A 15,240-nucleotide genomic window follows, 5' to 3' on the forward strand; every position below is an offset into this window, starting at 1 on the left:
AAATCGCCAAACGCGCGGCGATAAGACACTTTCGCCACTTATTGGCAGTTTTTCTAACTCGCTCAATTCTAGTAGCCACGATCAGCTTATCAAGGCTGACCACCGCTCTAGAATTGAGAATTCCTCTCCCAATCGTCCCGTCACATAAAGTTGGCAAGAAGGTGGTGAGAAGCTGCTGAGAAGCGGCGAGACGGCACTTAGAAAAAAAATGAATTTTTCCTGCGTTGGATTCATGCCGGGAGACTCCGGAGCTGATATCCATTAATATCACCACCGGAGACCCCCGGCATGAATCCGATCCAAAAACAAAAAACAAATGCATTTACAGGCAACTTCATTACCGTAGCCGCTAACCGCTAAGGCAATGAAAGGGTTATATATACATATATACACATTCCATTTTGGCCCCAAAAAAGGCCCCAAATGAGTAATATCGCATAAAGCTCTTCCCCTGTAACTTTATCCTGGCTAAACGCAAGATGTGCTCACCATCATAGGAAAAATAGCCCCATAAAAGTATATATTTTCTGAAAACACATTTTACAAGGAGTTTAGACAAGAATAACGTTTCCACAAAATCATGTCTGACCGAGAAAATTTCGTTGAATATAGCGGTAGTTATATTTTTATCAAAAGTAGGAAACGGTATTCAGGGCAGTATAATAGGGGAAAATGCTGCTAAGAAGGGGAGGTAAGAAGGGAAAAGTTTTGGTGTTCTGGAGTAAGGTGAGGAATATGTTTAGCGGAAAAGAAAGGTAGATTTAACCAATGTTATTGCAACCGGTGACGTGCTTCAGTGGGACACACAAAAAGCACCATTGGGAGAAGCAGCCAATGTCTTGAATTAACCACACTTGAGAAGGAGTGGCGGGTTTATCACACTAATTTACCTACGGGAGAATACCACGTGTGGCAATAACTATGAAAGCAACCACTATAAAGGTGCTGTCTGCGATTAGAATGAGGCAGGAATGTGTCCGTTATCTCACGATGTGGGAGGCGTCACTGTTGGTCTAGCTGTGGTTTTGTGAGAATAAATTAATGCATCCAGAAAGAGAAGCACAAGGCTACAAGTTTGCTGAATGCAAATGAGAGATGCCACGGCTAACTGTCACAATGGTTGAGAACTGTAATAAGGTTGAGGTGCTGGAGCTCAATGATGCTGGGCCAGATGCAGAGGATCTTGCCAGTGACACAGAGGAGACAGCACAATGCATGGAAGAACTGGTTCCGCAGGGTTGTGGAGGCAAAGACCATGATGGAACAGCAGTAGTTCGATAAACTCGAGCGACAGAGGCAGGCCGAGCTAGCGGCACAAAAACCAGACAGGAAGAAGAAGCAAAGTGGGAGGAGCTCGAGCCAAACTTGGTAAAACACATTGCACCAAGGAAAACCATGAAGGTCCAGAGTCAGAATGTTCAAAGATTATAAATGAAAAGCGGTGAAAATCAGCACCGGCATCGAGCAAGGAGAACCAGATCCAAGGGTCACATCATAAGTAAAACACTGTGAAAGACACAAAAGATAAAAAAAATGGAAGTCAATGAAGAAGAAAAAAGGGAAAATAAATTGAAGTAGAAGTTCTCTGGCAGTGAAGGAGAGACACTGTTTGAGTGCACCGGTCACTGGGAGTCTGTCACCTGTGTCCTCTTCAACCAAAACTGCACATGGAGGTCTGGGATTTATAAAGAATCAGGGGGTTACACGTGTGGAATTGTTACCTTTCATGGAACCAGCGTTGCTTCTCTCCCAGATCCACCCACGAAAAAACTAAAATCTGCATTGGTTAGAGGAAAAGCAGGTGCATCCCAGGTAGGAAGGGTTTGTGCAACACGACAGAAAGTGCCAAAGTAGTCAGGTGGCAGTAGTAAACTGGGAAACCCCCTAGCATGCCTCCTGGCAAGATTCTTCTAGCTGGGTTTTTATAAGGAACTTTTTCTGAGAATTTCTGTGCTTCTTGCCCCCGTGCACCAGTTAGTGCTTCCAAAGGGGAAAAACAAATTTAATTTGGTACTTATTCCAAGTGTAGGCATCCATTTTGAAAATATAGGTGTTGAAATGATTGGTCTCCCGCAGAAAAGTTCTGGTTCAAATTAAATTCTGGGTTGGATTTCCTACCAAAATTTGTATGGCCACGGAGACAATGTTATGTGTACAAAATGCTCAGGAAATACTTTATAATAGAGGGGCCGCACGTGCCAGGGCCGAATATGGTCGGAGAGAGGCAGCCGTAAGGGCAGAAAGAGCGCGCATAGAAGAGGAGAAACAGACAGCCGCCGCTAATGCCGTCGCCGCTAACGCCGCTACTGCCGCCGCTACTGCCGCCGCTACCTCCGCCGCTGCCGCCGCTACTGCCGCAGCCACTACGCGTAGGAAAGCCGAATTCGTTGCGGAACTAGAGGCACTTAATCAAGAGAAGGAAGCCGCCGCCGCCATAGCTCAAGCTGTAGTTCTAGAAGCAGCCGTGCGACAGGACGGCGGGGAGCAACCATAGAGACGGATTGCCTCAGAGGATCCAGTCCAACGCACCGAAGACTACTTAAGGAGCCTCTTCAGTGTAAACACCAGCGCACCATCTCAACACGACGGGAGCGACTTCACAGACACCGAAGACTTGCTAGATCCACGTGGAGAAGACGCTGTTCCTTTAAGGGTGCACGCTACCTGGGACCGCCACAGCCGCAACAGTGATACACATGCCAGCGCGCACATGGATGCACAAAAATAGGCTCGCAATCCAGGTACACCCACACAGGAACACACAGCCCCTCACACTGACCAGCAGTCATCACGCGTCCATGCCAAGGAAGAGGCGACCGCACGGACCCTCCCAGCAACTACCTCAGAATGTGACCAACACGCCGATGCCTCATGGCTGACAGACATGGCCAAGTACATGATCCGGCGTGACCTGGTGCAAACAGGACTTACCAACTTTGACGACCATCCCGAAAACTACCGTATGTGGAAGTTCGCGTTCAAGGACGCAATCAAGAGCCTGGGCATCTCAGCTAGGGAAGAACTCAGACTGTTAGCCAAATGGCTGGCAAAGGAATCCATGGAACACGCAAAGAGACTCAGGGCATCAAATGCAAGCCACCCCCAAGTAGGTCTTGACCTAGTATTGGAAAGGCTAGAAGAGTGTTACGGCAGCCCCAAAGCAATCGAAGATGCGCTCTTCAAAAGAGTCGACAGCTTTCCCAAGATCACAGCAAAAGACTACTCGAAGTTACTAGAACTCGGGGACCTGCTACAGGAGCTGCAGTCTGTGAGAACAGACCATTCCTTGACAGGTCTCAACGTCTCGCGGAGTGAGACACATCTTGGAGAAGATTCCTTACAACCTCCAAGAAAGATGGATTTCACAAGGCTCCAAATACAAAAGGGAGAAGTAAGTCGCCTTCCCTCCATTCTCATTCTTCTTGAGCTTCATCCGCGAAGCGGCAAGGACAAGGAACGATCCCAGCTTCATCTTGGGTGCGCAAACCACACACAGTGCAAGCAGCCTGAGGAATGAGAGACCAGTGGCGAGATACGGTAACACGCAAACACCCATCTCGGTCCACAAGACGGACGTGTCCCCCACGACCCAAACTACTCCCGATCAGTCGGTCACCGGAGACGAGGAACCAAGGGACCCAAACAGGGAATGTCCCATACACAAGAAGCCACACCCAATTAACAGGTGCTTTGGGTTCAGGATGAAGTCCCTAGAGGAACGCAAGAAGTTACTCAGTGAATTCGGAGTTTGCTTCAGGTGCTGCGGTTCCACGACTCACCTAGTCAGAGACTGTTAAGAAGACATCAAATGTGTAGTGTGCAAAAGTGACAAGCACGTAACATCGCTACATCCAGAGGTGCTGACACTCCACCAACTCAACAACCCATCCTCCATAGCGGAGCATGGCGGGGAGGAAGGAGAAGGAGAGCCAACATCTGTCACGTCTCAGTGCACCGAGGTTTGCGGAAAAGGAAGTGACAAAATATCCTGCTCCAAAATATGCCTTGTCGCACTGCACCCCCAGGGACAACCTGAGAAGGCTATCCGGATGTATGCAATCCTCGAAGTAACAGATCATTGGCGAAGACGGAATTCTTCAACGTATTCAACTCACAAGACAATGCCTCACCCTACACCCTCAGAACCTGTGCAGGGTCACCTGAGACAACAGGGAGAAGAGCAAGCGGCTACGTCATACGTTCAGTGGATAACAGAGTGAAGATAGCTCTCCCCACCCTCATCGAGTGCAACTACATGGCTGCAAACAGGGACGAGATTCCCACACCAGACGTGGCACGTCATCACCCGCACCTCAGAGAATAGCCAACTACATCCTGTTGGTAGAACAAGGTGGCAAGATCTTGCTGCTGCTCGGTAGGGACATCTTGAGGGTGCACAAAGTCCGTAAACAGCGTAACGGATCCCACAACGCACTATTCGCCCAAAGACTTGACCTAGGATGGGTGATAGTGGGCAACATGTGCACTGACAAAGGACACGAACCTGACTATGTCAACGCCTGCAGAACGGTAATAACAGAATGCGGACACACATCTCTCTCCGAACCGTGTCTTGGCCATCTCCAAGTGACAGGAAGGCCAAGTGAAGAGAAGAGACAAGGTCATACTCCCGAGACCAACAAAAACATCTTCGCATCAGAGGGCTGTGACAATGGCCTAGGATGCTCAGTAGTCCAGACAGCTAAGGATGATGAGTCGACTCCACTGAAGGAAGAAAGTAACCTCCCATAGGTGACCGACAAAGGGATCGTCCAAAAGACAATAAATAATCGGACGGTCCTCCCGCGAGCAATGGCACGGCTAAGACGTACAATTGTTCCTCTCCACAGAATTCCAAGTGGCAAAGCAGCCAGCTGCCATGGCTGGCATAGCCGCAAAAGATTGCGCCCTGCAGGTGAAGCCACAGTGACAAAAAGATTGTCCTCTCACACGTCAAAAAAGGGACAGTCACAGAGACATTTCACAAAGGGATTTACAAGGACAAAAGAGACTGTTCTTCATCATGTCCAGGGAGAAAACAACCTCCTGATGGCAGTTAACAAAGAGACACAAAGGAGTATAGTCAAAATACGTGGAGACGTTCTCATGCAAGAGAAATATTCCGATTACCTAGGGTGTACAGCGTTCCAGACAACAAGGGATGGTAACAAACGAGTACCATCGATGGAAGATGGAGAATTCCAGAAGTTAATGGATAAGGAGCTCTTCAAAGACAGATCGGGCAGTTGGGTGACCCCGCTACCATTCCATTCACCAAGAAGACGCTTCCCAAACAACAAAGAACATGCCATCTCTAGGCTCACTTCGCTCTGCTGCGAACTACAAAGGAAACCGGAGACCAAACATAACTTTGTGGCCCTCATCCAGAAGACGTTCCTTAGCGGCCACGCAAAGCCAGCACCTTCACTGAAGGAAGATGAAGAATGTTGGAACCTCCAATCATCTGGGGTCTACCACCCTCAGAAACCTGATCAAATCTGGGTAGTGTTCAGCTCCAGCGCTCAGCACCAGGGAGTCTCCCTGAACGACGCCCTCTTCACTGGACCAGACTTGATAACCAGTCTTCCAGGAGTGTTGATCCGCTTCCGCAAGGAGCCAAAAGCCATCTCCTTCTGCCAAACGCCAGATGATAGAGTGATAGGCTACCACAACTGGCATACCTACAAGGGGATGCACTCTGTAGGTGAAACTACAGAGACAAAGGGACTGTTCTTCCATAAGTTTGAAAAGAAACAGGACCAGAGACTTTTGCAAAGGGCATTGTGGTGCACCCAGCTAACCTGGACCGGTGCATCCGCTTGGCATCCTTTGCCAAAGAACCTTGGTCAAGGGACTTTGAAGCCAGTGATACCGGCCGGTATCACATCGTTGTGTGGACATGGACTTTCGCATTGGTTTGTGAATACGATGTTATGTATTGTCATTATGCATTGCACATATGTTCCACATTTTATTATATAGTGGTATCTCCAGATACCAGACGGGGAGTGTCCTGGAACTAGATTCCACATTTCTCTGTCTCCCTTTGCAGCTCATGGGATTCATGTCTCCCTGGCTTAGCTGCCTGTTATTTTCCCTGTCCCAGCAGCTAGCTGCATGTGAAAAGGCAACATTATTGTTACATGTTGTTTACACAGCCCTAGTCAGTGTTGGTTGCCTGCAATCTCCTATTCTCCTAGCTGAGAGTGGGCTATTCCTACCCCCTGTCCTTGCTGACAGTTAGTATAGTCTCACTTCCCTTCCAGAGTGACGCTTGCTCCTCACTTCCTTTTCACACTGGACTCTGAGTGAGTACCTGCCTGCTATTTTCCCCAGCAAGGCCTTTCTGTTTTACACTGCCATACCTTGATACACTGCACTTCAGACAGAGAAGTACTCTCTACCCACATTACATCTGCAAGTACCTTTCTTCCTGTGATTTTCCCTCAATAAAACTAAGTCACAGAGTTTCACAGTACACAGAGGTAGTGCATGGGAATAACTGGGACTCACACTCAGCACCAAAGATAAGGACATTTTATGTTGTTGCAGTTCTATGCTCTTTATGTTGATCTTCCATACTTGGATCAGCAGTGTAGAAAATAAAGGACTTTTTCTTTGTATCAGGGGTTATATACTGTTATATACTGTATAGCACTTCTCACTCTGATTATACTCCTCTCTAATTTTATTTACAAAATACTATTATATATTTTTACAAATATTCCTTCACAAAACCAATATTTTCCAAAATGTCCCAAATAAATTGTGGGTTGAATTTTTGCCCCTCTCTACACATGACAAACCGGTTCAATCCATCCTCTCTACACACGACAAACAGGTTCAATCCATCCTCTTGTCAAGGGGGAGAGAAATAATTCAGGGAAAATGTGTGCGGCCGACCCAGGGCCCTGAGGGAGAATGTTCTGCAGAGGCAGAGGGCTGAAGAACTGCAGATCCCTGTCCCGGACCACATGTCTCACTGGGCCCAAGGCACCAGCATTGTCTCTACCCCCTGTCACTGATCCTGTCCTCTCAGGCCTTGCAGATTATATTGATGCTAGTAAAAGGTGATAAAATGACACAGAAACACAGAATAGATACAATGCATTATAATACGCGCGTCATGTAACTCCTCAGTGACTCCTCCTACTGACATTCTATAAATGGGAATCACAGGGCAAAGGTTGGACAAAGAACCTGATACATTGTCACACAGAGATTTCACATGAAAATTAGGAACTGTTGGGGAAGTAAAACTCAACAGAAATTTTAAATAATATATTTCATATTTTAATTACTGGTTTATATGTTATCACAGAGGCTTCTTTCTATAATCTCTCGTACATTGTTTCTGTAAATGAGACATTTAATGCAATGTTTTATGGGGAAATAGGTAGCCACTAGTAAAAGCGTTGCTGCTTTGATAATGTAGCTGGGTTATTGTACCCTATGAAAGTAGGAGGAAATGATGCCACCAAACATCCATCATAACAATGGTCTTTTACGTGAGCGGCAACACCCACTTCCAGTATAAAAGGAGCAGATACTGTATCTGTTCTAAAAGAAAAGGACTACTTTACACCTGCTGTGCAGACTGCACTTCCTATTATCTCTATATCACCCCCTATAGAGGAAGCAGCATGCCTCATCAATCTACCCACTGCAGCTCTGGGCCCCAGCACTCCAGCTCACACTCAGCTGTATTACCTAAGCATGGCGGCACCCACAGCATCTGCTCATATTCTTCTAACAAAGTCGCTTCTTGTCACCAGGCAAAGTCTGGCTTTAGCAGTAAAAGTGCCTGTAGTGCTGGCTCCAGGGGACATAAGATCTCAGGTGGAAGTTGCCATTCAGGGAGAAGTGGACACGGATATGGATCTGGTAGTGGATATGGCATTGGGGGATCATTTTGCTCTGGAGGCATCACCCCTGTTACCGTGAACCAAGGTCTCCTGTCACCACTCAACTTGGAGATTGACCCAAACATCCAGAGAATGAGGACTGATGAGAAGAATCAAATCAAGGGTCTCAATAACAAATTTGCCTCCTTCATTGACAAGGTAAGGTCATGTTACATCGCACATATATGGGGACAGACTGTAGCATGTATATGTCCTAATAACTCTGGTTAGAGAACGTGTAGCATGAAATCAGTGTAACACAACGTGCAACAGGGAGATAAAGAGTTACTGACGGTATATGGGAAATAATCTGTGGGGTCAAAACATTCACGTTGCTTCTATATATCCTGTAAGGTCACTTCATAATTCTGTAACTTAGTGGGACGGTGTCATTAATCAAACAGGCGGCACAGACTGTGGTGTGTGGCTCTTACTGACGGTACTGGCCCATATTCACTAAGTGCTGCTATGCCATCAGATGTCTTCCCTTGAATAGGCCATACGGTGTCTCCCAGCACCAGAAGGGACCTTATAGAATAACACTGCTCAGTAAGTAAGAACTGTATGTGCCACTTTCTCAGCGGTTCCCACCCAGTGACAGTGTCACACGTTTGATGCATGTTTCTTACTTGGCTGCAGTGTTAAACTGAAACATACGCGGAAATATACAAAGTAACACAATTACAGAGGCAGTTAGGGCTTAAATAGTATATTCTTAGCCCATTTATATGTAACAGAACCCGTTGTCTTAGGTGCTAAAACAAAACATTATTGCTGCATCTTCCAGGCAAACTGCAGAATATTTTGCTGAGATTGTTTGGCCATTTTTATGATTATTAATGTTTCTCCTACTTGCTTTAGGTGCGATTTCTGGAGCAACAGAATAAAATGCTTGAGACCAAGTGGGCTTTGTTACAGGATCAGAACACTGCAAGGTGTCAAATGGAACCTCTCTTTGAGGCTTTTATCAGTAACCTCAGGAGACAGCTGGAGAGTCTAACATGTGAGAGAGCGCGCCTGGATGCAGAAAGGAACAGTATGGAGGAGACCGCAGAAGACATGAAGAGAAGGTAAGTACTAACTTACCCTCAGTATGGGAGATTTATGCACTAATGTGTTTAATAAAATCATACATAATATATCTCAGCAAAAATAATAATAATAATAAAAAATATTCCTCCCGAAGGAAAAGACACCCTGCAATATGATATAATCTAACCTGTAATTCCCCAGATATGAGGAAGAAAACAGCAGGCGCATCGCTGCAGAGAATGAATTTGTTGGGCTAAAGAGGGTAAGGCAATAGGGAGATTTGTCACAATGTTGCTGAAATGCATTATTTGAAACTAAACACAAATTGTACAAAATACTGTACACACACACACACACACACACACACACACACACACACACACACACGCACACGCACGCACGCACGCACGCACACACACACACACACACACACACACACACACAGATACACACACACACACATACATACACACAGACACACACACACACGCACACACACACACACACGCACACACACATACTCACACACACCCACCCACATACAGACATACACACACATGCACACACACAGACACACACACACACACACACATGCACACACACACACACACGCACACACACACGGATGTCCCCATTTCACGTGTCTCTTCCCTGTAGGATGTTGATGCTGCTTTTATGAACAAAGCGGAGCTGCAGGTTAAGGCGGATTCCCTGACTGATGAGATCAACTTCCTGCGAGTTCTGTTTGATGCGGTAAAACCTCTAACATGTTTCTGTTACTTTCTTGTTTAACGGACAATAGGTTATTGATATCCAGCTACATAAGCATTATTTATGTGAGACATAGGAGGTTATTGATTATAATGAGATAGTGCTGATCGGGGCACTAACACGTGGAAACTCCAACTGAAGGCAATAAGAGTTTGTGTGTAATAGTTCCCCGATCGGCACTATCGCAGTTTAATGAATGACCTCCATAGGGTTATATTAATCAAAGTCTCCCAGCTACAAACCTGTCCCAAACCCAGCGCAATAACACAGCACAAGGTTTATAAAAGGAGAAAATACCATCGGTTTGAGTGAGAATGTGTTTTCATGATAAATGTGATGCATTTTCTGCCACAGAGTTTCCGCTGCTGCGCGGCCCTGATAAATAATCCATAGTTTATCTTTGTAGGAAAACTATTTCCTGTATCGATTATTTTCACTTTCATAATTGATCCAGCTCGGTAGAACCTGCGATAAGTTTGATTGTATTTTTTCGAACGTTTGATTACTTTGTGGGGTGTGCTATTAGCGAAACGCAACCCGAACCCCAAACCTGAATCTCATCCTGGGAGTACCCCTATAGCCCCACCCCCTCCCAACACTGCCCACAATTTTCAATTTAGCCCAGTATCTGAAGAGGAGATTACACAAGCGCTCCTCAAACTAAAACTAAGCAGCCAATGTGGACCTAATTTTCTGCAATCTAGGTTCCTACGACTTGGTGCCCCAGCCATTGCCAAACCAATTGCTTCCATAGTCAACTCTATCCTGTCTGCAGGCCATATCCCTAAGACCTGTAAAACTGCCAGAGTTGTCCCAATCTTCAAAAGTGGGGACAAAGCACTAACTCAAACTACAGGCCAATCTCACTTCTCCCAATTCTATCCAAAGCCATGGAAAAATGTGTTCACTCCCAATTAAGGCTGTGGACCCACTGCGCTCGGCGGCGCGTGCGGCCGCGTGCACGCAGCTCACCGGCCCCGTACCTGCAGTGTGGTGGTCCCCGGTACCTCCTTCTGACGTGACACACTAGGTGCTGTGACCCGTCAGCCGGCCCGAGCTACAAGGCTCTGCTGATCAGAAGCACTGCCGCGTCACGTGTTATGCGAGTGAGCCAATGAGGAGGGAAGGAGGGGAGGAGGGGAGGAGGGAGGAGGGAAGGAGGGGAGGAGGGAGGAGGGAAGGAGGGGAGGAGGGAAGGAGGGAAGGAGGGGAGGAGGGAAGGAGGGGAGATACGGGAGGGAGGTGGCTTGGGAGGGAAGTGTGCCTGTGCAAGAGCAAAGTAGATGGCCCGATCTATTAATCTCCTCCCGGACCCACAGCCTCCCGGACCTACACCCCCCTTCCTCCTGCGGACCCACAACCTCTGCTCCTTCACCCACAACCTCCTCCACCCCTCTCCCCGGGCTTAATGGCTGCGCCCCCCCCGACTCGTTATGGCCACGCCGAAAAAAGTTTACTGCAGACCGCAGATTGCGGTACAGTGAGTTGCACGCGCCGCTGGCAAGCAAGTCGGCAGCGGGGCCTTAGCCTAAGCGATTACTACACCAAGACAAATTTCCCTAGCCAATTCCAGTCTGGGTTTCATCCCAAACACTCCACCGTAACTACCCTGCTAAAAGTTTGCAATGAAATCCAGTGTGGAATGGAACGGGGACAACTCACTGGTGCAGTATTCCTAGATTTTGCAAAGGCTTTTGACACAGTTGATCATGTTATCCTGCTTAACAAACTCCAGAGCTCTGGAATAGGGAAACATGCTTTAAACTGGTTTCAGTCCTACATATCAGGAAGATCCCAACATGTGTCCATCTCAGGCTCTAACTCCAACCCCCTGGATATCACCTGTGGTGTCCCGCAAGGCTCTGTTCTGGGGCCCCTACTCTTCTCAGTGTTCATCAGTGATCTTCCCACAGCTTGTAAGGAAGCCTCAATACACATGTATGCAGATGACACAACCCTATATGCACACAGCCATAGCCTCTCTGACCTTCAACACATACTTCAGTCTGACTTTTTGAGATTTGAAAATTGGATTTCCCAAAACAAACTGTTTTTAAACAATGACAAGACTGTAACAATGGTATTTGGGACCAAGGATAAATTACTAAAGCTTCCAAGGACTGAGCTCCAGACTAGAACCAACGCTAATACCACCCTAATACCTGTTACTAGTTTTAAGTACTTGGGCATATGGTTTGACTCCCATTTAACATTTTGGATGCACATTGATACCCTGACATCCAAAACCTATGCCAAACTAGGTGTACTCTACAGAAACAAATCCTCCCTAAGTCTGCTGGTCAGAAAGCGTATCGCACAGCAGATGCTAATGCCAATTATTGACTATGCGGACATAGTATACAGCTCGACATCCCAAACCCACCTTAGCAAACTTGACACCCACTACAATTCAATTTGCCATTTTGTTCTTCAATGCAACTACAGCACACATGACTGCGAAATGCTCAAAGAACTAGATTGGTCATCACTTAAGTCTAGGCGCAAAGTTCATCTTTCCTGTTTTGCCTTCAGATCATATCTGGGCAAGCTACCCATCTATCTGAACAAGCTCCTCACCCCTACCACATGCAGCACTTATCATCTGAGATCTGACTCCAAAAGACTGTTCATGGTCCTGAGGTTCAGCAAAGTATCCGGCCGCTCCTCCTTCTCTTACCGTGCACCCCAAAACTGGAACAACCTACCAGAGACTCTCACATCCACCACCAGTCTAAGTTCTTTCAAAACTCACATTTTAATCTGGTCTGTAACTGTTAAATACACATATAACATATATTATCTCTAACTGTGCATGCAATGTCTTGTAAATAATGTAAACCCTGTTCATTTATGTAATTATGTACAGGTAAAAATTTATTATTTGTCATCATAACTCTATGCCCAGGACATACTTGAAAATGAGAAGTAACTCTCAATTTATTACTTCCTGGTAAAACATTTTATAAATAAATAACAGCAGCAAAGTGACTCTTGTCAGGTTCTCCCATCTCTAATCTTATATACACAATATTATCACGTGTCTACGTTACAGGAAATATCTCAGCTTCAGGCCCAGATCTCAGATACCTCAGTCATTGTCTCCATGGATAACAGCCGGGACCTGGACATGGGCGGTATCATTGCTGAGGTCAGAGCTCAATATGAGGACATTGCTAACAGGAGCAGAGCTGAAGCAGAATCCATGTACCAAACAAGGGTGAGTCTCTTACAGGCAGATAACATCACACATAAAACCAATCCTCATGCACATCGGGTGCACAAAGTCCTGTGATATAATTTCCATATCTATAACCAGTCCTGTTTTATCTCCAGTTTGAGGAGCTGAGCATGACTGCCGGGAGAAATGGGAATGATCTGCAGAACACCAGGAATGAGATCGCTGACCTCAACCGAGCAATTCAGCGGCTTAAGGGAGAGATAGAGAGTGTGAAAGCGCAGGTAACACACACAGATATTACACAGGCACACGCACTAATAGCTTTACAGATGCAGAATAAGCATTTCTTGAATAGTTTTTTTTATTATAAAGGCATCTAGATGTATTACCTTTTTTAAGCAATAGCTGAATCTGAAGAAAATGTATATTATTCAATACAATGTTTAAACAAAGATTTCACCCCCCAAAAAAAGAACTGAAGACATTTATTTTATTTTTGTTTATTTACCAGAAAGCAATACATTAAGAGTTACCCGTGTATGACATAACATGACCCGATAGATTATGTCGTTCTGATCTTTTTTTTATCTACCCATTTTTTTAAATCTTCATTTTTTGTTGAGTTTTCATGATCGATTTGTGAAACTTTGCAGTCAGGTTACGAACCCGCCAGAAGTCAGGAAGGTTTTGTGGTTATTAAGGTCGGGAGCAGGTAAAAGTTCCCCTTTTAATGCAGTGAAAATATTGCTGCTGAGTCAGAGTTAGAAAGCGATTGGCCGGTATTAAGTCAGCGCGCATCGCTAGTCTGAGTTTCGGCTATGTAACTATATCCTTCCTTTTACACTGGCTAACATACCCAGGCATGTCTCAGGGTCATCAGGACTCCCCATATCCATCAGAAACATCACTCCCTGCCCAGGCACACCTCATAAAGGAAACAGTTACGCCGGCTACATCTGTACGTGTAACCGAGAGACGTTTGCAGTAACTAGTAATTAGAAACTTGGTTTGATTTTTCTGCCATTATCACCATGTGTTCCCCAGCGCGCTGCACTGGAAGCCGCTATAAGTGACGCTGAGGGACGGGGAGAGGCGGCTGTCAGAGATGCCAAGAATAAACTGTCTGAGCTGGAGAATGCTCTGCAGAAAGCTAAGCAGGACATGGCTTGCCAGCTGCGGGAATACCAGGAGCAGATGAATGTGAAGCTGGCTCTGGATATTGAGATTGCAACTTATAAAAAAATGTTGGAGGGAGAAGAGTGCAGGTAAATGTAATATCTATACACCCCCCTTTATTCCTCTTACTGTGAGCATAGAAAGAACTTACACACGTCTCACACATTATATTGTAATACCCCCTGCTGCCAATCTCCCCAATTATATACATTGTGTACTATTAAATACAAGCCTAAACATGCCTGAGAAATGGGATAAAACACTTTAATAAACATTCACTCATCTACAACAGAAGACACACATCATAATGTTTAATCTTCATGGACCAATACTCCTACTAATAATTATTATGTTTGTTTCAGGTTGGGTAAAGACGGCTCTGTTAACATCTGTAAGTGACTCAATGTCTTCTTGCGTGTATGTGCTAAGTGAGTGTGTAAGATTATACCTAAACTTGGGGTTACGTTTGGCCTCTTATCTTTTCCATAGGCTTCTAATTTGTCATTTCTGTTACACTATTTTATAAGCACAATAACTGAATAAGAAAGACATTTACATTCTGTTTTCTTCTATTATCCCATTACTAAAATCTAACTTCCTATTATTAGAAGTAAAGAAGTGTAATAGCTCACTGACTCCCATTTAATTAATTTGTGGTATAAGCAAGAACAAACTGTCCTTAAGCATGAATACCCGTCACTGTAATTATAATAATAATAATATGTTACGTTATGTCACACACATTCCCAATCACACGGTTACTAAGTGACACGTACGTTACATTTCTTACAGCCGTGCTACACTCTAGCACTGGGGGAAAACACTGCGCTGGGGGAATGTCCCACGGTGGAAGTGGACATCACCATAAGAGCGGATGTAGCTCAGGCAGCGGAAGAAGCATCAGCCATGTCTCCAAAAGCAACCATTGCTCAGGGCCTGTTTACAGCTGTTACACTGGGGGCATCGCTTCCAAGCACTGACAGTAACTGCCGGGCTCATTATTTACCTGCCATTGCTGCCCCAGTGCAGGAAATCTTCTATATAGCTAAATGTGTCTCTATTTAATGACTCTGCTTGTATCTATATTACAGGACACAGTGGGCTCTGCTGAATACTTTACTGGCACATAATGTAAATGTAATCATCGCCGCTTTTCTGTTTCTCTGTCTCTTCAATAAA

General features: G+C 45.5%; 1 protein-coding gene across 1 annotated transcript; it reads left to right on the forward strand.

The window, feature by feature from the left end:
• The first annotated feature begins 7,580 nt into the window (after positions 1–7,580).
• Positions 7,581–15,240, forward strand: LOC142494343 (keratin, type II cytoskeletal cochleal-like). Its single transcript, XM_075598900.1, has 9 exons — positions 7,581–8,063; positions 8,766–8,974; positions 9,138–9,198; positions 9,594–9,689; positions 12,760–12,924; positions 13,041–13,166; positions 13,930–14,150; positions 14,424–14,452; positions 14,854–15,240. The coding sequence occupies exons 1-9, from the start codon at positions 7,644–7,646 to the stop codon at positions 15,039–15,041; spliced, it is 1,515 nt and encodes a 504-aa protein (XP_075455015.1). The 5' UTR covers positions 7,581–7,643; the 3' UTR covers positions 15,042–15,240.

The sequence above is a fragment of the Ascaphus truei genome, chromosome 5, assembly GCF_040206685.1.
Source record: "Ascaphus truei isolate aAscTru1 chromosome 5, aAscTru1.hap1, whole genome shotgun sequence".
Lineage (NCBI taxonomy): Eukaryota > Metazoa > Chordata > Amphibia > Anura > Ascaphidae > Ascaphus > Ascaphus truei.